The sequence below is a fragment of the Drosophila biarmipes genome, chromosome X, assembly GCF_025231255.1.
Source record: "Drosophila biarmipes strain raj3 chromosome X, RU_DBia_V1.1, whole genome shotgun sequence".
NCBI lineage: Eukaryota > Metazoa > Arthropoda > Insecta > Diptera > Drosophilidae > Drosophila > Drosophila biarmipes.
Genome location: NC_066611.1, coordinates 9,405,340 through 9,430,155, shown reverse-complemented (window position 1 = coordinate 9,430,155; position 24,816 = coordinate 9,405,340). Strand labels below are relative to the sequence as shown.

General features: G+C 40.6%; 2 protein-coding genes across 5 annotated transcripts in view; both read left to right on the top strand.

Annotated features, from left to right (window-relative positions):
* The first annotated feature begins 68 nt into the window (after positions 1-68).
* Positions 69-3,950, top strand: LOC108026633 (secretory carrier-associated membrane protein 5). The gene is made up of 5 exons (XM_017097658.3): positions 69-237; positions 403-633; positions 1,493-1,694; positions 2,161-2,290; positions 2,358-3,950. Exons 1-5 carry the CDS (start codon positions 175-177, stop codon positions 2,764-2,766), a joined length of 1,035 nt encoding a protein of 344 aa, XP_016953147.1. The 5' UTR covers positions 69-174; the 3' UTR covers positions 2,767-3,950.
* Positions 3,951-10,532: 6,582 nt separating this feature from the next.
* Positions 10,533-24,816, top strand: part of LOC108026301 (pneumococcal serine-rich repeat protein) — a 53,954-nt gene continuing 39,670 nt past the window's right edge. For 3 of the 4 annotated variants that reach the window (XM_044092869.2, XM_017097211.3, XM_044092867.2), the window contains exon 1: positions 10,533-11,101. The gene's annotated coding sequence lies outside the window, so the exon portion shown is untranslated. Of the gene's footprint in view, positions 11,130-24,816 lie in introns of all 4 variants that reach the window. The other variant, XM_044092868.2, reaches the window with a different exon arrangement.

Here is a 24,816-nt window from a genome sequence, read left to right as displayed (position 1 = left end):
TAAAAGTAATAGTGGTATATCCAGTATTTTTTCTTGCGCCGGACGGTATAATTAATCGATAATTGCGCGGTCACACTGCAGCTTAGGGAAAATATACACTACACAGCGAAAAGTAAAGTGTGAATCAGTGCGTTTTCCTGGTCATCGAACAGCCGAACCCAAACTAGAATCCCCATGTCCGGCTCCGGTCTCGACGAGAATCCCTTCGGGGAGCCCAACCTGGACAATCCGTTCGCGGTGAGGCGGCAGAAGAACGGCGAGTGGAGCAGAAAACCCAGCTCGCACACGTACACACGCACGCCTGCCAGGGTGTGCGTGCGTGTGTGTGTGTGCGTTGGGTGCATTCGTCACATATGTTGAGTGAATTGGTTTCTGATTGGGATTTCCCCGCCTTCCCCGCAGGATCCCGCCATCCAGCAGGCACAGCAGGCCTTCCGGGGCGGCGCCGCGCTCGTCTCGCTGGAGGATTACAACCCGTTCGAGGAGCAGGCCAAGCCGCAGCTGCAGATCAACTCGACGAACACGGCGGCGGTGGTCCAGCCGCTGTCGCAGAACATTCCGCCCCCACAGACCAGTTCCCTGGGCGCATCGGCGCCCAGCACCAGCATACAGATCACCTCGGAGGAGCTGCAGGTAAGCCACTTGGCCGCTGGCCGGGCGGCTCGCATTACCGCCCACAGTGCACAGTGAACAGTGAACACTCGTTGCATACATCAACCATTACGGCTGCACAGTGAACACTGGCCACCATCACCCCATCTTACAGTGAACACTGGTCAGATTACCGGATTATCACATCTCGCAGACCATAAAAATAGCCAGAGATAAGCGGGCTTATCTCGCTCGGCACACGATAAATCCGCCCGGAGCTTGTATCTAGCCCAGGCTAGACCAGAGGCTGCCGCGCCGAGTCTCCACTGTGCGAACTGCGGTTTCTCTTGATTTACTTGGCTTCAGCCGCCCTACATAAGGCACAAGATACGCTAGAAGCAAGACCTAGAAGTACTGCCATTCGGCAGTTTTCCTTTCTGCGTTTCATCAGCCTTTGTAGTTAGCCCTAGAACCAAAAATCAGAAAAATGTCTAGGGAAAAATATATACTCATATATATAGAGATCAGCAACTAATAAAAATAACAGCAAATTTTTTAATGAACAAGTAACCACTTCGATAAGTAAGGGTTCAGAGAAATTACGTCAATATGTTCGCATTCTTTGTTGTTTTAATACGATTGTTTTGTTTGTCAATCATGCAAAATGAATCCCAAAGGAATGTTCTGTTTATTTTCAAAATTACATTTCTTTCAAATGCTACAAGTGACTTCTAAAGTAATTCATAAATACATTTGGATACAGATAAAGTATTATTGTTGGCATCATGGATTGGCAAAGTCTTGTTTAGGATACCTTAAAAGCTACTCAAAACTTCTATTAATCTATGAATGGAAAATATTGAAAACTATTTGTTAATTGTATGATTTTCATAAAATCCAGCGCCGGCAGGAGGAACTGGACCGCAAGGCCGCCGAGCTGGACCGCCGGGAGCAGCAGCTGCAGGGCAACGTGCCGCAGCTGAACAACTGGCCCCCGCTACCGGACAACTTCTGTGTGAAGCCGTGCTTCTACCAGGACTTCGAGGTGGAGATCCCGCCCGAGTTCCAGAAACTGGTCAAGCGATTGTACTACATTTGGATCTGTGAGTATTTGTGTTCCATGGCTCTATTTTCTATACTGCTTCGCTGATAAGCGGGTCGCGGGCTGGGATTAGTCATCGCGTGTCGCCCACCAAGCGGTGTCATGATTAATCAGATATAGCCGTGGCTAATGGTCTTGGGGGTGTGCGTGCTTTTGCGCAGAAACTGCGCATAAAGAAGGGATTCCAAATGGGCAGAAGACGCAAATTTTAATATGTATTTAAAGCTCGATTTTAATTTTATAACCCAATTTTGGGGTATAAACAAACAAAGTTGCAATCTATTATAGACATAATTTACCTGTTTAAATTTATCTTTTTGTATAACATGTATTACTATATTCAAAAAATATATATGTCTTATATATATACATATATTTGTACATATTGGCTTACAAATTTATGAAAAACTAGATGAAATCCTTTGTATGTTTTAGCTATTACTCATTCTGGTTCCTCTTCTCCTTAGTTTACACCATGACGTTGTTGGCCAACGTGATCGGAGGTCTCATTTTGCTGTTCCATGCTGGCGAGTTCGAAACCTTCTTCCTGGCCATCTTCTACACGATGCTCTTCTCTCCCGCCTCGTATGTCTGCTGGTGAGTTTACCCTTCGGATCTCCAAATATCTGGAAGCCTCTTGAACCGATGCCTGCTTCCTTCTCAGGTTCCGACCGGCGTACAAGGCATTCCGCAACGACTCGAGCTTCAACTTCATGGTCTTCTTCTTCATCTACTTCTTTCAAACGCTGTACTCGATTGTGCAGACGGTGGGCTTCAGCAAGATGGGCTACTGCGGCTTCATCACGGCCATCGGGCAGTTCGATAGCTCTCCGTCGGGCATCATCGTGGGCATCCTGCTGCTGCTGGTGTCGTGCTGTTTCGCAACGGTGGCGGTGGCCAATGTGCTGATGATCACCAAGATTCACTCCATCTACCGCAGCACAGGGGCCAGTATGGCCAAGGCTCAGGCGGAGTTCACCACCGAGTTTCTGCGCAACCAGCATGTCCAGGAGGCGGCCTCCTCGGCCGTCAACACGGCCATCAACTCGCAGTTCAACAACAGCAGGTACTAAGGACACTCTGGCCTCCCGGGGATCTGATCAAATCAAAAGGAGAATCAATCAATCAACCAACCAACCACGAACTCAAGCACTCATCCTGCTAAACTGGAACAGAAAGAGATGGTAGCCGCGCCAGAGAGAGCGAGGGAGATGGAGATGGAGAAGGAACATTTAATGAACATTGAAATAGCTTGAAAATAAAAGCAACAAAAAAATGATGAAACTAAAACAAGCATTGGAGCATGGAACTAATAACTATTTGCTTTTGTGCATAAACAATTCCTAGAATGCCGTCGTCTTTATTACAAATAATTACTGTAATGATAACACACAAAAACACACAATGCATTAACAATATTTATAAACAGAGCGAAACTGAACCTAGAACTTAAACTAAAACTAAAGCTAAACAAAAACAGAGAAGAAAAGTGAATAGATGAAAACTAAAGCGGCCTCCGTTGCCTTTGATATGCAGCTGCAGCGGATTGGGAAGACAGGACATCTCAATCGTGCGATATACATGCCTCCAAATACAATATATAGAGTAAATTATTGTGTGTGCCCTGAGATAATTGGATTCTGAAATGACCCCAGATGAGCCAAGCGAAAGGGATGACACTGATGACGCTGCTGCTGCTGCTGATGATGATGTTTTATAGTTCTTTAAGTCATTAAAACGATATAGGAATACCCCCCTCCCCCCACTCCCCACACACGCAACACACACATACATATATACGATCTTATATATATACATATATATACAAACATAATATAAATAATATATTTAACGCTTACATTATAGAACTTTATCTCCTGTCGCCTTGGCCGGAGACAACAAGAGAGCGAAATTCATTTTTCATCCAAGCTGTGGTCCCCCCGTGTGCCCCGGATCCCCCTCGTCCCCGCCTCTGTTCCGCACTCACATGAAATGTCGTGTTTTTTGTAATCGTAATTGTTATATATTATCTATGTACATGAAGACAGCATATAAAATATTGATTCACTTAAGTATTCACATTTTTAGATACATTTCTTTCGTTTCTGTTTGCTTGCAAGTCAGACTTATGTTACGACCTATTTAAAACTAAATTGAGATGGAGATTGACGATCTATGGATGTGTATTTGAAATTCAAGCAAAATTTATGATAAATTCCAAAATAAATATAAAATACTTATAGATGTAAAGGAAGAAGGGTGTTGTGCATTTGGTTGGTAATTAACTTTTTGTATCCGCATTCTCAGTTAAGAGTGGATTTTAAGCCCAGAAAACATACTAAATTGAAATTTTAAACCTAGTTTTGGCTTATCATGCGGAAATCAAACATTAAATAAATGGATGAAACTGTTATAACCAATTTAGTAAAATAATTAATTTACTACAATTTGTTAAGGCCTTTCTCTTACAATTGGCCTAAAACCTCAGCTATTGTATTGAGCTGTAATTGACCCAAACGAAATTCCTTCGTTTGCAATTTAGCTGCCTGCATACCGTGCGAATTCCTGGAAGTCTGGATTTATTTGCCAATGAGACACATTTAGGCTTGACTAACTTGGATTAACGATTGATTCGTCCTTAAGTTAAAGGGAATATTATAATACCTTTGTGACCAACAAGGACCTCTGCTCTTGCGAAAACATTGTAAAAGAGATAAATCTACGTGGGCTTGTAATTAAGCAGACTAAAGATGACCAAAGTATTTTCGGAAATAAACACTCCATCGACGTCAAACGAGGAAGAGGCACGCCACTCGGTAACCCCTTCTCGGATTGATTTGGCTATGGATTTGGAATTCCCATAAGTGTGATGGCCCGTCTTCGAGGCGTTTGTCATCCAAAAGATGAAAATTTCATTTGGTAAATGTTGAATTAAATCAACAACGCGCACACACAGCCATCAAAGAATTGCGCTAGACAGATAAATATATATCCTATATGCATATGTCTGCACTGGTAAAAAAACGTAGTAATAGGATTTCATATTTTATTTAATTATATGTGGCTATGCTTTTATCCATTCCTTTTTTTTATTTACTATAAATATAAAAATATTTAATTCACCAAATATTATATTCTTAAGGATTTTAAAATTTAAATTTAATATGTCATTTTTTTTTACCTAAAATATTAAAACACAACATGATTAACATCAAACTAATATTTTCCACCTTGATAAATTATTTTTGTGTCTTTGTATTTATTTCAAATATTTAATAAGCAACCTTAATCTTTACATCTGCAATTTTTTATCAGTGCACATGTGACGATATTTAATTCACCAATTAATATATTTTTAAAGATTTTAAAATTTGAATTTAATTTGTCATTTTTTTTACTGGATAAAATTATTTTTGTGTTTTTGTATTTATTTTAATATTTAATAGGAATTTTTTATTCAATATACAATTATTTTTGTCACTTTTTATTTTATCAGTGCGCATGTGACGACATTTTATTAAGCTATTATTATATTATTAAAGATTTTAAAATTGGAATATAATATCACAATTATTTTAATAAAAAAAACAATATTTTCTACCTTGGTAAAATATTTTTTGTTTTTGTATTAGTAAAAAAAAATTGTTTATTTGCATTTACATCAGAACTGTAATTTTCTACCTTGATAAAATAATTTGTATTTTTTTGTAATTAGTTTAAATATTAAATATGACATTATTAATACCACATACTTATATTTTTTTTACCTCTCCCACTTTTTATCAGTGCACATGTGACGCCCCTTACTTTTGGGCAAAAATTGCGCATACGCCACGTTGAGGGAATATTTGCAACGATTTGTTTGCCATTTTGCTGGCAATCGAGAGAGCCGCAGAGCAGTCTATGAATAGAACCGTCGAATCGGGCGGGGATGGCCTGTAAAAAGCGAGAATGATGAGCAAATATGCTCGAGAGTGCTGCAGATGCAGATGTGGATGTGGATGCACTGCTGCCATCGTTAGTGGCAAATCCTTTTTGGCACACTTCAGTCGAAAGCCTGCATCACTCACGTGTTGCCGCCGGATAGCCGCCATCCACCCATCCACCCAACCACCCATCCACCCAACCACCTAACCTCCTAACCAACAGCCCGTCCATCCACCTGGCGTGGCACTGGGCGTGGGCCTCTGGGTCGCTGGGCGGGATCGGGTTTCATGTTTCAGGGCTTGGGCCGGACGCTAATTGCTGACAACGATTTGCTATTGATTGCATTTTCACGCTGCTTGCGTGCCAAGAGCTCACGGAGCGAAGTCAAAGGACACGCTGTGACAAGGTAACCATATTGATTTTATGTCGCGCCAAGAATAACCAAGTAGTGCCACGTAATGCAGCTGACTTCCCGGCCGAAAAGTCAGAACTTCATCCCGGTTATAAATGGCGGAGGCTCGCCCCCAAGCACTGCCAAGTGCACTCGAGCAGCTGCTGATCCTCGAGGGCAAGTGGAATCCAAATTTGGTTGAGGTTTTCCCTTCACATGGATATCTTATTCATACAGAACAGATCTACAGAACTTTGTAGAAAAGTGCTATTACAATACTATATTTAGATTTAAGAAGTTAAGTAAAAAAGTTTTGAGAATCTTAAAATAGAAATTAGTATGCTGTACATATTCCTTATCATGGATTTCGAATTTATGGAGAGTAGATCTGCAGAACTTGATACAAAAATAAACTAATAAATATTTTACTTGAACTTTTCTAGTTAGATATAAGAATATAATACATATTTAACATTTTCTGTAATTTTATTTTTGTATTTAATTTTATTTATTTTTTAAGGAATACTTGAATAACTTAACATTTAAATTGTGAAAATTCATAGTTTTGGTAAGTCTACCTTATGAAACTTGGAGATTTTAAAGAAAATTCTATTAACTACTTTTGAAAATGTAAATACATTACTTTAAAAGGGTTTCTTAAGATTTTTTTAATTAATTAAATTTTGACATTTAAATTGTTCTATGTAATTTTCCCAATCACTTGTGGAATTTTCCAAATATTTAATAGATTCTTGAGGTCTAAGTAGAGTGATACACTTAGCATAGGCTGCACTTGTATCTCAATCCTTTACTGGCGGAGCACACACTCATTTTCCCCGTGTCATTTTCCACTCGAGTGATAAACGCTTTCCGCTCGCTTGTCAGTCGCCAGCTTTGGAATCACTTAAATTATATTTTCCCCGCCCGCCGGCTGCTAAACGATGGCCCCGCAGGCGGTCCTGCGACAAATTAGGCAGCCACTGTGGGCGGCGGGGAATCCCCGGATTCCGGGAGGTGTCCGGACGGGCAGGAGTAAATGGCAATGGCACTCGCCAAGTCGGGCCAATTTTTCACACTATACGGAAGTTTTATTTGGGTCACATTTCCTGCTGCTTTTAATTAAAATCTTCCACTGGCGGAAGTACAAATTTCTTGATGTTACAAAGCGCTGAAAACGCTCCATGGGCGCGGGGCGGCTGGCCGGGCGGGGGCTTGGGGGCGCAGATAGTGGGGTTGACTGGCTTAGTGACTTGGTCAGAGCTAAGTCACAGCCGAAGGCGTTTGTCGACCCGAGAGCCCGGACTTCATCCCGACACCGATGGCGACCCGAGTCCACAAAGTCGCACACAACCTATTGCCCTTCATAATGCGGCAGGGGCGTGGGCCGAGGGGGCGCCTGCTTTTCGGACGGGGTTTTCCTTCTTATTTTTTGATGGGAAGGGGGGGGGCGACGGTTGCGGGAGATGATTTCAGCTGAGATTGAAGATAAAACACATGCGCTCATCACGTTTGCTGTTTGTGCCGTTTCTGTTTGTGCTCTCGTCGTGGTTCTAGCTGCTGCCTCTCGTCCTTAGCCCCCTTCCCCTTGCGCGCCCCTGTCCCTCCAGCTCGCAGGACCCCCTCACACACACACACACACACAAACACACACACAAACACACGCACAAACACAGGGACACCGCAAGGCCGCACTCACACAGACGTCGACACAAAGCGCCGCACATGGCACTTGGCGCTTCCTTCGGCCCACACTGACAAAAACCCATGGAACTTTGACAAAAATTTAAAAAAAAATTAATCAATTTTTAGTAAAATAAATTATACATTTCGCGTACTATTTTTTATTCAATTTCGTTTTATTTATTTTAAAAACACAATTGCAAAATTAGATACCTACATTTTTTGCTTACTATTTATTGGACAGGAAATGGAGACTGATTAAAAAAAAGATGTTTGTGTAATAATTATATTATTGTTATTATTTTATCTATTAAAAGATCCATGAACTAAAAACTTTAAAAGCGTATATGTCGACATAATTTTTCTTTTCATTTTTTTTTTAGTATGAGCCTTTACTAGAAAAGAGGTGATAATAATTTTAAGTTTAAGACTTCACAATTGCTTATCATCATTAAAACTTATCAAGCAATGCGAGCTATAAAAGTTCGACGAAGAAATCTAAAAAGAAATTTGTTAGCTGGGGATGTTTAAATCATGGAAGCCCGTCAGCAAAATAAAAAATAATGTGTTTTCATGATAAAATTGCAGGAAAGAAACTTCCTGTTTATCGCAGTAAACGCGAAATAAATATTTTTCAAGGCCCTGTGTTTGGTAAAACCTATTATAATTTTTAAATTTTATTTTAATTAAAAAAAAAGGGTGAGACTTACTCTAAATAAATTTTAATATATTGCAAACAAATCTTCAACATTAATAAATCTGTTTAAATAGTAATCCAAATGATTTTTTTCGCATTGTATTTTTTCTTACAAATACACGAGTTAACTTTTCTATTAAGTTAAAAAAATAATAATTAAAAATATGCTTGGTTTTTGTTATAAAACTGATACGCGTTAAGAAAGTAAATTTTTGTTCAGTGCTAAGTTTTTTTGTTTACCATAATGTCAATTAGGATTGACGTTAAAATATTAAATGTCAAACAAAAAAATTTGATAAAAACTAATAATTAAAATAAGGTAACTAACAAGGCTCGCCTTTTCTCTCAGTGCACCGCTTCTGCTTCCATCGCTGGTGCTGCCGCTGTTGTTCTTGGTGGAGCTTTGGGGTCTTCTGTTGGCTTTGTCCCCGCTGGGAAATGCGCATCGCCCGCGGCAGACAAATATTTTTTTATCTTTATTCAATTCAATTCCACCAGCGACCACTTCAGTTTTTCGAAGCCGTCCTCGGATATGATTCTCTTATTGTCTTAATTGGAAATCCGGACAAGTTTCATCTGCCAAATGGAGCTGGGAGCCGCCTGAAACTTTAATGTATGCAGGTGGGCGAACCTGGAGAGGAATGCCGCGAGTCCCGCAAGACCTGACATTTTCCGAGCACTCTCCATAAAACTATTTCGAGGGGACTTTTCCTCGGTAAACATATTTTTAATATACCTACATTGATTTACATAAAAGTGGGAAACGGGGAAAAATCTTTTGCCACCAAAGACGGTTGGAATTGGCACTGAATTATGTTTCACTTTCATTTATTTTTAAATAAACTTTAATAACATTAAACCTAAAAAAATATAAAATAATACATAGATTTCCAATTCTTATTTTGAATATTTTTGCTTAACATTTTGGTATATCAACTTTCTATGTTTATTTAATCAAAAATAATATTATTGCATGATTTGGCAATGACATTGTAAAAGCGTGGCATGAGGAAAAATGACAATTATCAAAACATTTTTTTTGACAAATTTCATTCAAAAAATAAAAAATTAAAATGATTCCGAAATAATTTGATTTTGTAATGTTTTCTTTTTTAATTATATTATACTTTTTGGTTAGAATTATTTGGTTATTATGAATATTCTTATTTTCCAAAAATTTCTTTGCCTGCCACAATTTATAAGAAAATAAATAAAGGTGAATTGAATTTATTTACAGAATTTTTTATATAGAATTTTTATCCAAATAGGCAAATTAAATTTTTAGACCACTTTCAATATAACTTATTTTTTATTATATTTTCTTCATTAAATGTTTTAAAATACTTATCAATTCGTACTTATAAATATTTATTAACGTTTTTATTAATTAGCAGGGCTTTATGGATAATTTGCTTATAAAATTTGAAAATACCTTAATGCTTCTTTGAATTTTTCCTTCTTGAATAGTTCTTTATTCTGATCAACTAATAAATACGTTTAAAATAATACCAATTAATATTAATTGCCTTATTTTGTTAATTAATACTAATTCCCTGTGGTTTTAAATACCAGGTATAATTTGCTTATAAAACTCGCCTAATCCTTGGCTCCTCGAAATTCCCCCGGACATTATTGCTCCATTTCCCAACGGGCTGTTCCGCCGGCGGAGTGGGCCTGCTCTCGGCTCGCACTGGGCTCGGCTCGGTTCACTTCGTTGGGTCTCGCTTCGCCTGGAGTCCTGATGCTGCTGCCGCCGCCGTCGCTGCTCCTGCTGCTCCCTGCTCTGCTGAGGCTGGGCTTTCCTCAATGAACGTGTGAGTGGGGGGATGGCGGGATGGGGGGGAGCAAGGATGCGGGCGCGGGCGAGGGCGAGAGGTGGCGATGCGGAGGCGACAGGGCTGGCTTTGGGCTTGGCTACAAATTTTTTTGTAACAGTCGCGCACATCCTCCCCAGGACCTTCGCCCCCGCCGCCAGCACACTGGCGCAGAGAAGGACTCTCGGTTCTTCGGGGCATTCGGGCCTTCCTGCCTTCGGGCTGTCGGGGGATTCGGGCTCTCGGCTCGGCTCGGCTCGGCTGATAAGCTCCTGGCCGTGGTCCTGCTCCAGCTCCTGCTCAGTGCCAAACTGTCAGCGTGTAGTGCGGTCATGTGGTGCGGAGCCAGCGTGCGCTCGCCTCCCATCATCATCGCCCTCTGAGTGGTCTTCAGTCCTCTTCAGTCGAGCCACACAGCCAGCCAGCCAGCCAGCTAGCCAGCCAAGCATCCAAGAATCCACAACCAAGCCGTGTCCACACAACAACAGACTCTGTGTACCCAGCGGAACTGAAGGATTATTCCAGTGCCAGTGCCAGTGCCAGTGCCAGTTTTTGTTCTTGTTCCTAGTTCCCAATGCAACATTAAGCCAGCAGCAAATGTGGCAGGCAGAGTGCTCAAGTGCCAAAAAAGAGGAGAGTGGCAGAGGAAAAAACCGGAACCCAACCAGCTAAGCTGAAGAAAGTATTATAATGCGAATGTGCCTCCGCCAAAATAAGAAGGGATACGAATGCGAAATGTTCACCTCTGTTTTTTTTTGATAATTTTTGTTCCTGTGCGGTTTGAACACGAGTGTGCAAATAGAACAACAGCAAAAATAAGAAATAAAAAATAAAATACAAACAGCATCGGCGAGCCAGGAATTACAGCCCACAAACCAGGATGCAGGAGTGCTGCAAATGTGCGTGAGATGTGACCGAAAGCCAGATGTAACTAACCAACTAACCAGCATTGTACTTTCGAATATGCCCCGTATTTATTTCGAAATATTCCAGCTCAGATTTCGTTGCATACATTTTGGGGCTGGCTTCTGGTGAGCTCCCCTGCGCTAAGTCCGTATTAGTTATCCGTCCGCTTCTAATCCAATTTGTGAGCCAAAGTCAAGGCGAGTGTCCCGCCTGGCCGTGTGTCCGAGTGTCCGAGTGTGGTTTTGTGCCAATTAGTTGACAGATTACGCAAAACTAATGCCAGCATTTAATTGCCAGTGCTTGCCAGTGCTGGCCTGGCCGCATTTTGGCATTTTTATTTATATAACACGCCGTGCCGAGCGAGATGCCAGGCCCAATCCCCGCCAGAAACGCCAAGGCATCTCCGCATTCGTCTAATGAAGTTGTGTGTGACTGAGGGGGCAAAAAATTACTCAATCGCCTTTGGTGTGTGTGTGTGTGGCGAGTGTGCATGTGTGTGTGGGAGTGTGCTAGTGTGCTGTCTGTGCGACAGTCCTTGTGCCACCCTCGATTTTAGGCCTTTTGCCACTGCCGCCTCTTGTCTGCGCCTTGTTATTTTTACAGCTCCTTGAGCCACTGACCAAATTTTGCTTTCCTCCTTTTTTGCTTGGCCCGCTTGGCTGTAATTTCTTTGCTTATTTTATTTTTTTTTCGGGGGGGTGGTCCTCAAAACTCTATTAGCTTCATTATTAATAAAGTTTTCCCTTTTTGCTGTGCCCTGCCCCTAATGATATTTTCTTGTATGGGCATTCGCAAAGTCGGGAATTCGGGCCGCCGGAGGGGCTTGGGATTTGGGAATTTGATGAGGGGTTGGCTCGAAAATTGAGTGATTATGGGTGTTGTGTCGGAATGCGGGCAATAATTTTGCGTATTTCTGGGCACTCATGTGTGCGCCTTTGTTGTGCTCGGCAAGGCATAAATTTTAGATTTACAACTTTTCCATTTGATGTGGGATTCCCGGCTGACGGACGTATCATACAGGCTTTCAAAAGAATTAAAGGTTACATTTAGTTACCGAAACTAGCAATTTTGACATGGCAATGTATACCAGTCATTTCAGTGGCTTCATTTGTTTGAATAATAATTTATATGTTACTATTGATATTGGCACTGAATTGAAATGATTCTTTCCTTGAAATATTGCCTATGCCGTCTACTTAATAATTATTGCAAAACCAAAGTTTTTAGCTTTGATTAGCGCTAGCACATAATGGGCGTTTCCTTTGAAATACAATTCAATTATTTCCCTTGACCAAACACTGTGTTTTTGGAGCCTCTCGAGTAGCCAATTAAAAACTTTTGGCCGTAGATTATTCGATATTTTGGAGTCTTTCAAATTTGTAATTACCGATTGGGCCCCAAGAAATTCGAAATTATCTGCGGAGTTTAGGTTACCAATTAAATGGCATTCGGCTGCAGCGATGGTTGCATTTTAATTAATGGAAATGCGAAACCGAGTTTTATTTAATTGCCACGTCGCTGTAAAATTCGGCGTTGCAAATGGCCGGAATGCAAAGTGCGCCTTGTTGCCCCCAACATTTTGCCATTTGTCGCTTGTCGAATATAAATTTGCCTGTCCCAACAGCAAGCACGGCTGAGCATAGGGAGGGGGACGGCACAGCGCTGGTCAGGTTAATAGGAGTGAGGCTTTCCTTTCGAAATAAAGATGTTCGAGGAGTGTACTTTTTTTAAATTCGGCATTTTTAACTCTTAATCCTGATCGAATTATTAAGTACGCAAATATCAAATTGCGAATAAATAAGTCAATTTATACCAAATTAAATATCATCAATATATGTGTAGAAAACTTAAGGCACTAATTTTATTTATTACAAAGCTAAATTACTTAAAAATCTTTTTTTACTTTGCAAACCTTTTTAGTTTAAAGTCTGCTTTGCCAAGGAATACAACATATATGTTGCAAATATCCATTTTCATTGTAAAATTAGCTCTGGCCTTCAGATAGTAAAGAACTTATTTTAATAATCATACTTTATTATATGCTGATATTCTTACGACTTATAAATCACTTTGTGAAAACAGAAAATTTTACAAAAGTAATTTAAAGGCTGCATTATCATAATAAATCACTGTCATGAAAGAAAGTTTTGAGTTTTTTAATATAAAGTAATTTCTTGAAACGATATTTCACATTTACATTTAAGTGGATGTCTCGCATATTTTAAAAGTTAATAAACTTTTGGAAAGCACATGCAAGTGAAATTTAAGAGCAGGGTGTACTGAAACAAAAAAGTGTATTGAAGGCTTTTAGATTTACTAGATTTAACTTGTTAAAACAAAAATAACTAATGTAGTATAAAGCTAGCTAAAGATTCAATGGAAATACGACATTATTTTGTGGTGCATACTTTTGGGCACTTTTAAAAGTGATTGCAAAATCCTTAGAATTTTTGTAGCAACCTCCATAGTTTGTTTGGCGATTGGTGTTTAAAGCTTATGCGCTGCTATTATCTTGTCCTGTACGTCAAACACCCGCGCACGTGGGGATTCCCCATTGACGGCAGTGTCCCACTGACATTGCCCATACGCCGTGTATGCCCGCGCGAAAACGCTGGCTTGTTTGTTTGCTCGCCGCTGGTCGTTTTGCGACTTTGATGGCCCGCCGAGGCTAGGCCGAGGGGAGGGGCTCGGCGGGTTGGGCTCTTCGCTGGGAGCTTTTTAGCCAGATTGGCAGCTGATTTTGCTGTTGATACTATTTTCGGCCGGAGCTGTGAATGAATGTCATAATCGATAATTTAATGTGCAAAGTGGCTGCCCGCCTGCCGGTCTTTTATTTTCGGTGCTGCTTCCTGGTTCCCTTTCTCCTTTCCCTTTTCTCTTTTCCCTTTTTTTTTTGCATTTTTGTTTTCCCCAGCCCACTTTATTTATATTTTTTCGCCACTTTTCCTTTTTTTTCTGTGGGACTGGCTATAAACGTGTTTAATTAATGGCAATGACACAAGCACTCGCACACTCGCCACTCACACACACACACCCATAATCCTGGCAGATTAAGGCGAAGAAGAGAGACTGGATGAAATGGCGAAGGGATAGGGGGAGGGGGAGGGGGCCAAGAGAGAATAAAATGACACTCGGCCAGTCACATTCGAAATGTGTGTGTTCGCAAAATAAACACTGAAGCAGAAGCGGCAAAAGTAAGCCACACAGACACACACTCGCGCGCTTACAGCATGCTTGAGGGGAAGAAGAAGAAGGGGGGGGGGGGGGGGGGAGAAAGAGAGAGCTGAAGAAAAATGCCAAAGATGCCGACTACGAGGAAGGACAATGGCAAGCAGACGACATCTCTGCCAGTGAGTGTGAATGCGAGTGTGACTGTATCTGTGTAAGGGACTCTCTGCCCGCCTGCGGGTGTGCGAGTGTGTGTGTGTGACAGCAATAATAATAAAAACCTAGAAGACCATGTGTGTGCCTCTCTTCGTCTCTCTCTTTATGCGAAATGCCAAAAGAAAATGCCAAGAAATGAAGTGCTTCTCCCCCACACAGGCACACAGCCCTCTCTGTGTCGCCGTGTGTGTGTCTGTGAGTGCTTCTGTGTGTGCTGGTGTGTGTGAGCCCTACAATTACATAATATGGTACGCGCATAAGACGAAAAGTATTGTTAAAGCCTTTTTGATTTCATCGTGCATTCGCAGCTGGCATGAAAAACTATGCCACGCCGGGCGGAGATTTCCCTTTTTATTGATTGAATGGCACTCGCAGAGGGGGGCGGCCGGGGGTGCGGCAGCCGGGGGCTGGCGGTTTTTCCGGCTCGAGCCCCGAAGTGAAAGTGAACTGAATTTCAGCTCAGCTCCTTAACACGTCCTTACTTTGTTCGTGTTTGTGCGCCCAGCTTAAATGCATTTGTGCACAGAGGGAAAAACGCCAATCATATATAAATCAGTTCCAAAAGATGGTATGGAAATATATTTTGTATTATTATTATAACATTTTTTGTAAGTAATCAATTTAAAGACTGGACACTTTATCTAAGAAACAAGGCAGATATTGTTTGACTATGTAAAAAGAAACGCCTTTGCTGACTAGTGTTGTTAAATATTTTTTAAATTCAACAATATATTTTAAATTAACAGTTACAAAGGATTTATTCGGAAAGGCGACTATCCCTTATTTACTGCATACTTTTAGGTACATAAAATAACATTATTTCAAATTTAAACTGATTTGTGTGGCACCCCCTTTATGAGTTAAAAAATAAATCCATAATTTCCAGATTTATGAAATTGTGTTGCATACTTTTAGACACCGTTGTTAAAATGAGACTGAGTTTGCTTTAAAATTTTTAAATTAAGTACGTTTCTTTTCAAAGTCGAATATTAATTTTGAATTTACCTTAAGGAAAGGTTTATAGGATTCTGGTTGAGTTTTTAATACATTTATAAAAATAGGAATAGCTGGAAAATTAAATTTGGTACATAGTTTTTTCTCCTCCTTCCCAGTATGTGAGTGGGTGCAGTGTAGCTGTGTGCGTTTGTCCTACTGCCCTAATGAAATTACAGAGTCTAACGATGAGCTGCCAACGCACGAAATGCACTCAGGGCACACACACACATGGACGGCCAAGGAGCGGCTGCACTGCTCCATTGTAACCCCGGCGCCCACACACACTCGCGCACACACTGGTCGACACCGATAGTGTGTGCTTTTTCATAAATTGCATTTAGTTGGCCAAGTTTTTTGTTACTTTTCAGTTGATTTGATTTTATGGTCTGCCAGGATCTGTGTCCTCGTGCGAACGAGTCTGGTGTGCGGACTCCGGAGTCCAGGGTCCGGACAAATGTGTCCGTAATGGACGCCAAGTTGAAAAAGGTTTTATAGAGATTATTTATAAATGTTATTACGCTGCCGAGAATGTAAAAGAGCCCGTGGGGGATGTGTGAAAAAGAGGAGATTTGATCGTTCAAAAAGAGTTGAGCATTGCATGTTTTTACAATGCGATTTTTTCGCTTTGTTCCGGCTGCCAAGCGAGAATAATGGGGAACGTGGATGTGAATGGGGGAAAATATGGAATAGATTAGGGAAATAAATGGATTTAAATTAATTCTTGAGAAACCAAATGTGCCAAGCCTTACAGATGGCGAATGTTTAATTCCCTTAGGCTTGTAAAGTAACTAAGAACCAGGTTGCCATAGAAATTACTTAAAAGGGTGTCTTAAAGTATGCAGCAATTTCATAGTCCCATATTCCTATGAATTGCATACTTTCAGTCGCCTTAAAAAAATGAAATGTTTTGAAACATATCTATAGTTATAATATTTATACAACAAACTTAATGTGTGATGATATATAAATGGTATGATATTCCTTTTAACTCAATAGAATTTCGTATTGATTGCATACTTTTAGTCACCTTCATAAATTTGGAGGTATCTCCATAGCTTTTATATTTTTTATAACACTTTTACTATAATCTCTTTTTGAATTCCTTAAAGGTTCTCCCATCCCCTCTTGCAACATCAAACCTTTAACAAGGCACTTGCCATCCCCCAAGCCACCCAGTTGAGCTCCACTTCTTTTACCCATTTACTTGAATTTTACTTCCCCCAGTTTTTTTGGGTCTCTGTTTACCTTAACTTTCGATTACCCGTGAAGCCAAACACCGAGAACCATAAAAATCGTTGTTACCTTCGTTAAGCTGGAGCGAAGCGTCTTCATTTGGCCTCCCTTGGTTCCTTGGCTCCTTGGTGCTTTGGCTCCTTGGTCCTTTGGATCCATTTGGGTGGCTGGATGGCTGGGTGACTGGGTGACTTGGTGATTGGGTGGCCGAGTGGCTGGAGAACTGGGGGAGTCGGAACTGACTTCTGGCCACCGCTTCCGTGAGCTGTCCCCACAAACTCACCGGCAACTAACTCATTTGCCAGCCCGCTTTATCGCCGCATCTTGGCAACTGCGTGGTACGTGCCTATTAGCCGGAACGTGTTTCATTCGAATGCGGGGTCGCCGTGTAACAGACACTCCTTACCATTAATTTCCATTTTGATTGGGTTCCACACACTCTCCCAACAGTATCCCACTGCCCCTCCCGCCGGGTCAACCTTTTTTGTTTCATCTCGGACAGCGAATCAATCAAACATAATTTACTGCGTTATGCAAAAATGAATCTTGATGGTTTCTGTTTTTTTGTACGATTTTTATTTAATTATGCTCTCGCCAAAAAATTGATTGTATGCCCCAGTCGGCGGAGCTGCAATCAATCACGGGGTGCGTCTTAAAAGGGTTACAGACCCCTGCACACACATTTCGTACTCGGGTCATGGGCTAAAATGAGCTGACCCCTGTGCTCACAATTTTTTTATTCACTTTGAGAAATATTCCCCAGCTTTGCGACATTTCTAGAAAGTTAATTGGAATTGTTTAGAGTAATATGTAAATCAAGATATGGGAAATTTTAAATTCAGAAATGCTCCTGAGAGTCAAAAAAAGTGTTGAAAAGGTATTGAAAAAAGTTATTAAATAATAAGATAAGCTTCTGTTAATGTGTGTCTGAGCGTATTAAACAATATTTTTTAATTACAGTTAACTTTTTCCAAATAAAGTAGGTTTAACAATTTTTTAAAAATGTTTTATCAGTCGTTCCCTGTTATTCATTTTTTAATAAATCATAATCTTTGTTGTTTTCTAATTTCCATCAACCCGAGATTTTCCTTCTTATTAATATCTACATGACCTTTTTAAAAGTTTCTAATATAAATCAAACTTATATTAATAAACAAAAATGTATCAAGCCTGATTGGCGCCCTCAAATCACCATGTAGCGGCCCAAGTTGACTTTGAAATATGGATGAAAAAACTGGAAAGTGCGGAAGGCATAATTTAGGAGGCATCCATCAATTAGGTTCCGATGAAATATCATCTTTATACACACAGAAACCCAAAATGTGGCCCACTTTGGGGCACGAGAGGGGGGCATTTCCCGCACCCCCACTCGAAGGGCAGCCAAATGACTTGAAGAAGCCCCTGTAAATGCACACCAGGGACTTCAGGGGGCGTCCATGGGAAAGGCACACATGAGGACGCCGCCCACTAAGCCCACACCCCGCACACTTTTTTCGGGGGCTGTTTGCATGGCCTTTTCGTGTGTGCGGACATGAGGCATGTCAAATAGTTGTCAATTATTTTTATTACAATTTCCCTTTTTGTGTTTGCGCCTCGACTTGACTTGAGTTGGCTTGTTTTCTGTGGCCCCCGCCCTTCGAGGCACCTTCAGACCCACTTCGTCACGCCCTGCACTGGGTCCTTTTATTTTACACAAAACCAACACATGTAAGCGTGTCAGGATGCTTGTACACGGAAAAAATCCGTCTCAAACAATGATCGATGGGATCCTAATGTATTTACTTTAAAAAGTGTTTGGTCTTGGGTCTTTACAGCGGGTGTGGAGTTCAGGGCAATGTGCATGCCTTTAAAAAATGATATGCTTATCTATTCTCAGACGAAACCAAATAAAATTTGTCAATGGAAAATTTAGATTGGGGACTTTTTTTACTTACAGAAATAATATTTTATAAATGCTGCTTCAAATAAATATTATTTGGTAAAATTCACTTAATTTCTAAATATACATCTGTTGAGACATAACAAATATGGGCGCTCCAAAATGTTCAAGGATCTCCAATTAATTCATTAACATTTTTTAATGGAAGGTGAAATAAATATCAGTAGAGTTTTAATAATCACCCATAAAAGTATCTAAAAGTATGCAGTGAAAAAGAAACGATTCTGTTGGACTTTTTGAACTAAGAACATTCTGTAGCATACTTTTAGACCCATTTATCAGTTTATCTCGGTGAGATCTTTCTCATAGAGGTAGCTTTTTCCAGTTAATTGACGATATTTTCTCTGAGTGCATTCATGTGCGAGTGTATGCTTGCGTGTAGGTACTATGTGTTTTCGTGTCTGTGTGTTTTGCCTTTTTTAACGCATTTATTATTTCGACGAGCGTCTTTTGTTGATTGCCAGTGAGGATGGTGCGCGGCATTTCGCCTTTCATTCGGCGTCCTTCGTCCTTCGACGAGGCTGGGGTTCAAGTGTAGGCTTAATTGGCATTCATTTGCCTGTCGTGGGTGTGCGAGTGTGCCAGTGTGTCAGTGTGGCTAAGCTGGTGTATGGGCAAGTGTGTGCGTATTTTATAATTTTCCCATTTCTCTCCTCGCTCAATGCATACACATTTCAGCTTCCTGCTGCGGCACTTTGCCTTCTCTGTTGCTTTTTACGCTTTCATGCGCATTGTGCTCACTTTTCCTGTCATTCGCGTAATTGTGTGAGTGCGTGTGCGGCTGTGTGTGTGCGTGCGCCATTTGATGGAAACAAGCTCAGCCAGCTGAGTCCTTTTCTGAGCTGGTTACCTTATTCCACTCGCTGCACTTGAATAAAATATGCGAAAATAATAGTGAAAATAAAAAAGAAATTATTTAAAAATTATAGTTCTAAAATTAAATTAAAATAATCAAAGATTCACAATCAGTAAATGTAAATGTATGTATTTAAATATTTTCTGAGCTCCTTGACAAACTAATTTTTAAATTTATATTTTTTTTTTTTTTTTTTTTTTTTTTTTTTAATTAACATCTTTATTTAATATAATCCAGGAACAGATCTAATTAAAGCCTTTAACCTAAATGTTTTCTTAAGTAAATAATCTCTTAATTATAAATTATAATTAGTTTTCAACTTGGTATATAGGAGTAGATCAAATTACGACTAGTTTCAAGTAAATAATATATTCATATTAGTCTCTTAGGAGCAGCCCAAAATGTCTTCTTTTGAGCCTGCGAATTGGGATAGCCCCCTGTAATCTCCGGGCTAGTTTAAATTTATAATCATTATTATTTGTAGATCACTAGGATTTGAAAATTTCTTGAAGGGGTGTCCAAAAGTATGCAGAGAAAATAGGGTTACATTGTCCATTGGAGTCCATTAGATTTCCCCAAAAGGAAATAAATTGTTGCATACTTTTAAACACCTTTATTCATTTTCATAAACTATTGATTTCTGTGGTCACCTTGCCTTAAAAAAATTAAAATAGGGAATTAAACAAAATTTCAAACATAAATAGTTTATTATAGGTAGAGACTTAGGGACTTGGGAAATTTTGTCCCTGTGCATGTTGTGTCGCCAGCCTTAACAACAAATTCAAATCCAGCGGAAGTAATTTGACGCACATGCGGGGGTCCTGACTGACTAACTGTGACCTAGCCCCGCCCTGCGTTCAACCGCCCACCACCCACCGCCCGCCGTTCATCATTTGAATTTGAATTGACAGGCGGCGGAGCAGGAGGACTGGGCCGTACAGAGGGGTACGAGAATTGGGCCTGCGAACGAGTTGATGCCAATTATGTGTGTGCGTGCCGCTCTCTGTGGGTGCGAAAATATGCTCCCTGCATACTTTCACCCTGCCCCAACCCAGCCGCCGCCCAGCCAGATTTTATTTGCCTCAATTAAATATTTAAGCTAATTAGCTTACACTTCACAGCCAGACAAGAGTTGATTGATGCGAGGCGTTAAATAATTATGCTGCTTATGCTTTCGTCACCTCTCGTTTTTCATGTTTTTTGCTGAGCGGTGCAATTAAGTGCAAAGGCATTAAAGGGGCCAATCCGATGAAGTGTGTGACGGTGTGCGTGAGAGTGAAAATGGAAATGAAAATGGAGGACCGGAAATGGGTTTATTTGTACATGTGTGTGCGTGTAGAAGTGACGGGCGGATGTTAGGATGTGCCTGCATTGTGCCTCGGATTGAATTATCAAGTTCTCGGTGAAAAGACGGCAATCTCGCAATCGAATCGGCACTTGTCAGTAATAACTTATTTATGCGTTTGTTTTGTTAGCCAAACAGGCGAAAAATCAATTGGCTTTAAAATACACACATTTCTCGCTAAAGATAGACGAACACGATTTATGCATGCATATTTTATGGGTAACTTTTTTGTAAACGTCCTTGGTTTTACATTTTGCCCACATTTCACTTTATTCGTTTCGACATTTTCAACGTGACTGTGGAATATTTAATACAGCTGTAAATAAATAAATGCTGTTCATTCGGCCTTTTTGCATTCTTTGGTATTAAATTCAAAGGATTTAAATTGTATTTTGTGAGTTTAGGGCAGTCTTTCACTTCGGCTTTTGACTATTGCGCTGGAACATTGAATACAGTATTAAAAACAGATTCATTTATTAAATAATTATATTACGGATTTGGGTTTAATGCTTGGGGATAATTTGAAAGCCCTGAAGTTGTTGTTACATAAGCCAGCAGTCATTTTTAGTCATTACAACGATTACATGTATTTATTTGTATTATTTCAGCCGTAATTGGTTTTAAAATTTTTGATTACTGTCATGGATTAGAAATAATTATGTTTAGAAGTGATAATTTAATTTAGTTTTCTTAATATTCAAGTTAAATCAACTTTATTATAGATTGAAGTCAAGCTCTAAATTTGGAATAAACCCTAATATTTTATTTAAATTTTAATAAATTACTTAACACTTCATGAATTTAATAATGGCTTAGTTTAATTTAAAGCTGTAAGTTGCTGAATATTATAAACTAAAAGGCTTAATTATGATTTAAAGTAAATTTTTTACAAATTCTTAGCAATGCCTATGGATGGTTAAAAAAATGTAAGGCGTTGATAAACTTTATCTCAATACTTAAACCTAACCAGCTTAATCATGCGGATGTTACTTGATTCACCTCAACTAACGCGGTAATGGTCCACCAAGCCAGTCGAGTGGAAACGATTGCAATTCCCTTTCGTAATTTATCGTTATCGAAGCGACGTGTCCGGTGGGAATGCTTTATTATCCCGGCCTTTGTGGTGCTAAGCCAATTCTGGCTAATCCACGCCCACCGCCCCCTGTTTTCTGCATCGCCCCGTCAAATTGCATTAGCTCGGCGCCCGGACACGCGGCGTATGCGTAATACGGCATTTGGTTGCGATTGAGGAAAATTAAACGCCCGCCAACTGGCGTGGCCATTAATTTCCATTGCCACTGCCATTAAAACGTTTTTCAATTTTTCAATTTTTCAAGACGCTGGAAGGGAAAGGTGGCCAAGCAGCGCAGGAGGAGCAGAGCCAGCGGAAAAAGTTCCGACATTGAAAAATTGTTGAGCCAAGCGCGGGCTGGGGGGATGGATGAGGACGGGGCTGAAGATGGGGATAAGCAGCCAGTGGCAGTGGCGGCAGGTCCTTGCCAGTCGACAAGCCAGCGCACATTTGGAGCAAGGCCTGCGGGCGCAGGTCCTTTAATCAGCACCACCCACCTGGCCGCTCGGTGAGATGGCGATAGGTAATTGCAGCGATTGCCACCGTTGCCTATCGAACGATTGCCGCTGCAAACGGGGTTAAATCGATCCTATTTACCATCCTTTCCAGTCGATGGAGATAGACAGCTTCTGGGCAATATATTTGGTGGAATCAGTGAAATCAGTGAAGGATTTCCGATTGAGTCCTTGAATCAGTTGGAGGTTCTCTTCGGTTAATTTCTAAAAAATCAAATAAAAAATTTACAATTATCACAGAAAAGGAACCCATTAAATAAATTCTTGCACTGCTTCATATAAGATCTGTCAAAGTTGAATGAATTTCAAATGGAAATGAAAAGAGACTTATGTAAAGTCATATTAAATTTAAATATTTAAAATATTTAAAGAAAAAACGATTTAATTTATTAGTTTTAACAAACTAAAGATTAAGTTAAGTGCGGGTTAAAAAAATTACTTCATTCTTTTCATTCCTTTGTATAACAAGAAAAAGGGAACAATTAACATGGATAAATAACAGATTGGTGATTAACTATTGTAATAACAATTGTACAAAAAAACAAACAAAAAAACAAAAAACAGTTAGTCTTTTCGCTGTACTCCTAAATTTGGCCAAGATATGAACTAAAAACTACCGCAAAATCTTTGTATTTGGCCAAAACTAGAATTTTCAAAAATTATGATGCACCTCCTTAAAAAAATCGAAAAATTTCTCAAAAAATAAATTTTTCTAAAAATGTTTAGGATAGATAGCAGACGAAGCCAGCTGCTCAAAACAGTCGGCCTTTTCGCTGTACTCCTAAATTTGGCCAAGATATGAGCGAAAAACTACCACAAAATGTTTGTATTTGGCCAAAACTCGAATTTTCAAAAATTATGATGCACCCCCTCAAAAAAATCGAAAAATTTCTCAAAAAATAAATGTTCCTATAAATGATTAGGATAGATAGCAGGCAAAGCCAGCTGCTCAGAACAGTCGGTCATTTCGCTGTACTCCTAAATTTGGCTTAACTACGATAAAAAACACTAAAAAAACAATCTAAATAGGAATTTTTTTTTAGCTAAAGATAAAGTTATGTGCTGGTTAAATAAAGTCCCTTAATCTGTAGATATCTTTGCGAAGTATAATCTCCATGAAGTTTGAATAAATTTCAAATGGAAATGTTTCGCGCTCCCCCGCTCCTTAAGTGCCTGCATTACGCATACGCCTCGTGGAGTTAGTTCTTATAAATGATTCTACTATTTCATTTCCCCATTAAAGACAGACACTGCGGGGGGTGGCCGGGGCAGATGAATGCCATGAAAATGTCATAGACCAGGGAAATTTAAAGCACCCCAATACGCTTCGTGCGAAATTTATGCCCGGCAATTTGGTTACCTCAGTCCCAGCATATTACGCATACGCCTAGTGGGTCGCGGCGAAGGCGCCGCACTACGCATACGCCTGGTGGAGCCATTCGAATGCTAACTAGCCCAGCAGCCGCAGTTTCCCGAGCAGGTGGCCAAAATAAAGCGAACTCCGAGGAGTCGGCGGCGATTACGTAAGCCGGGTGACTGGAGCACTAAAAGTGCCATCGCAGCCAGTCATGCGATGCGGATGAGGCCAGGCTGCTCGGGATCTAGCAGTCAGGAGTCAGGAGTCAGGAGTGAGCCACAAAAATCGAGAGCCAAAGTGCATTAAAAATTCAACGTCTCTGCGAATGATTTTTCACTTTGCCAGTGTGTGCCCGGGCGGGCCACGGCGGGGGTGAGTGATGATAATGCCTGGTGATTGCGTTCATTGCATCATGTTTCATGCAGGAGGATCCCGGCTCCGTGATGTGTGCCCTCGTTTCCCCAGAGCCCGCTTTATTCACCCGCTCGCTCGCCGTGCTCTTGGCTTAATAATTTTATTGCTTTCGGTTACGGATTTATGCTCCGCGGTCTCCGCGGTCTCCGTGTCCTCCGCGTCCTCCGCGTCTCGGCCGTAATTGCGTTATTCCCCGCCTCACGGCCGAGAGCAGGGAACAGTTTTCTTTTAATTGAATTTCACGCAGCTCCGCCGGCTTATTTGCATAGTCTCCAAAGGGTAACCGCCCCTCCCTGCCCATCCCCCGGGTGGGGCTGGCAAATAAATCACCGCCAGGCAAGCCCCGATTCGAATCGAAGACAAAACAGGAAGACGTCTTCCCTGATATATGACCTTTATTATTGTGAGTGAGTGTGCTGTGCTGCGCTGTGCGAGTGTCTGTCTGGCTGGCAAGGGTTTCGGTTTTGGGCCTTGGGTTTTGGGTCTTGGCTTTTAGCTGTTGGCCGGGCGATAAATAAATCGGTTTAAGAGGTGCCACATCTACCAGGGAATTTATTACGCCGCCGGCTTACGCGGCGTATGAGCAATGCCCCCGCG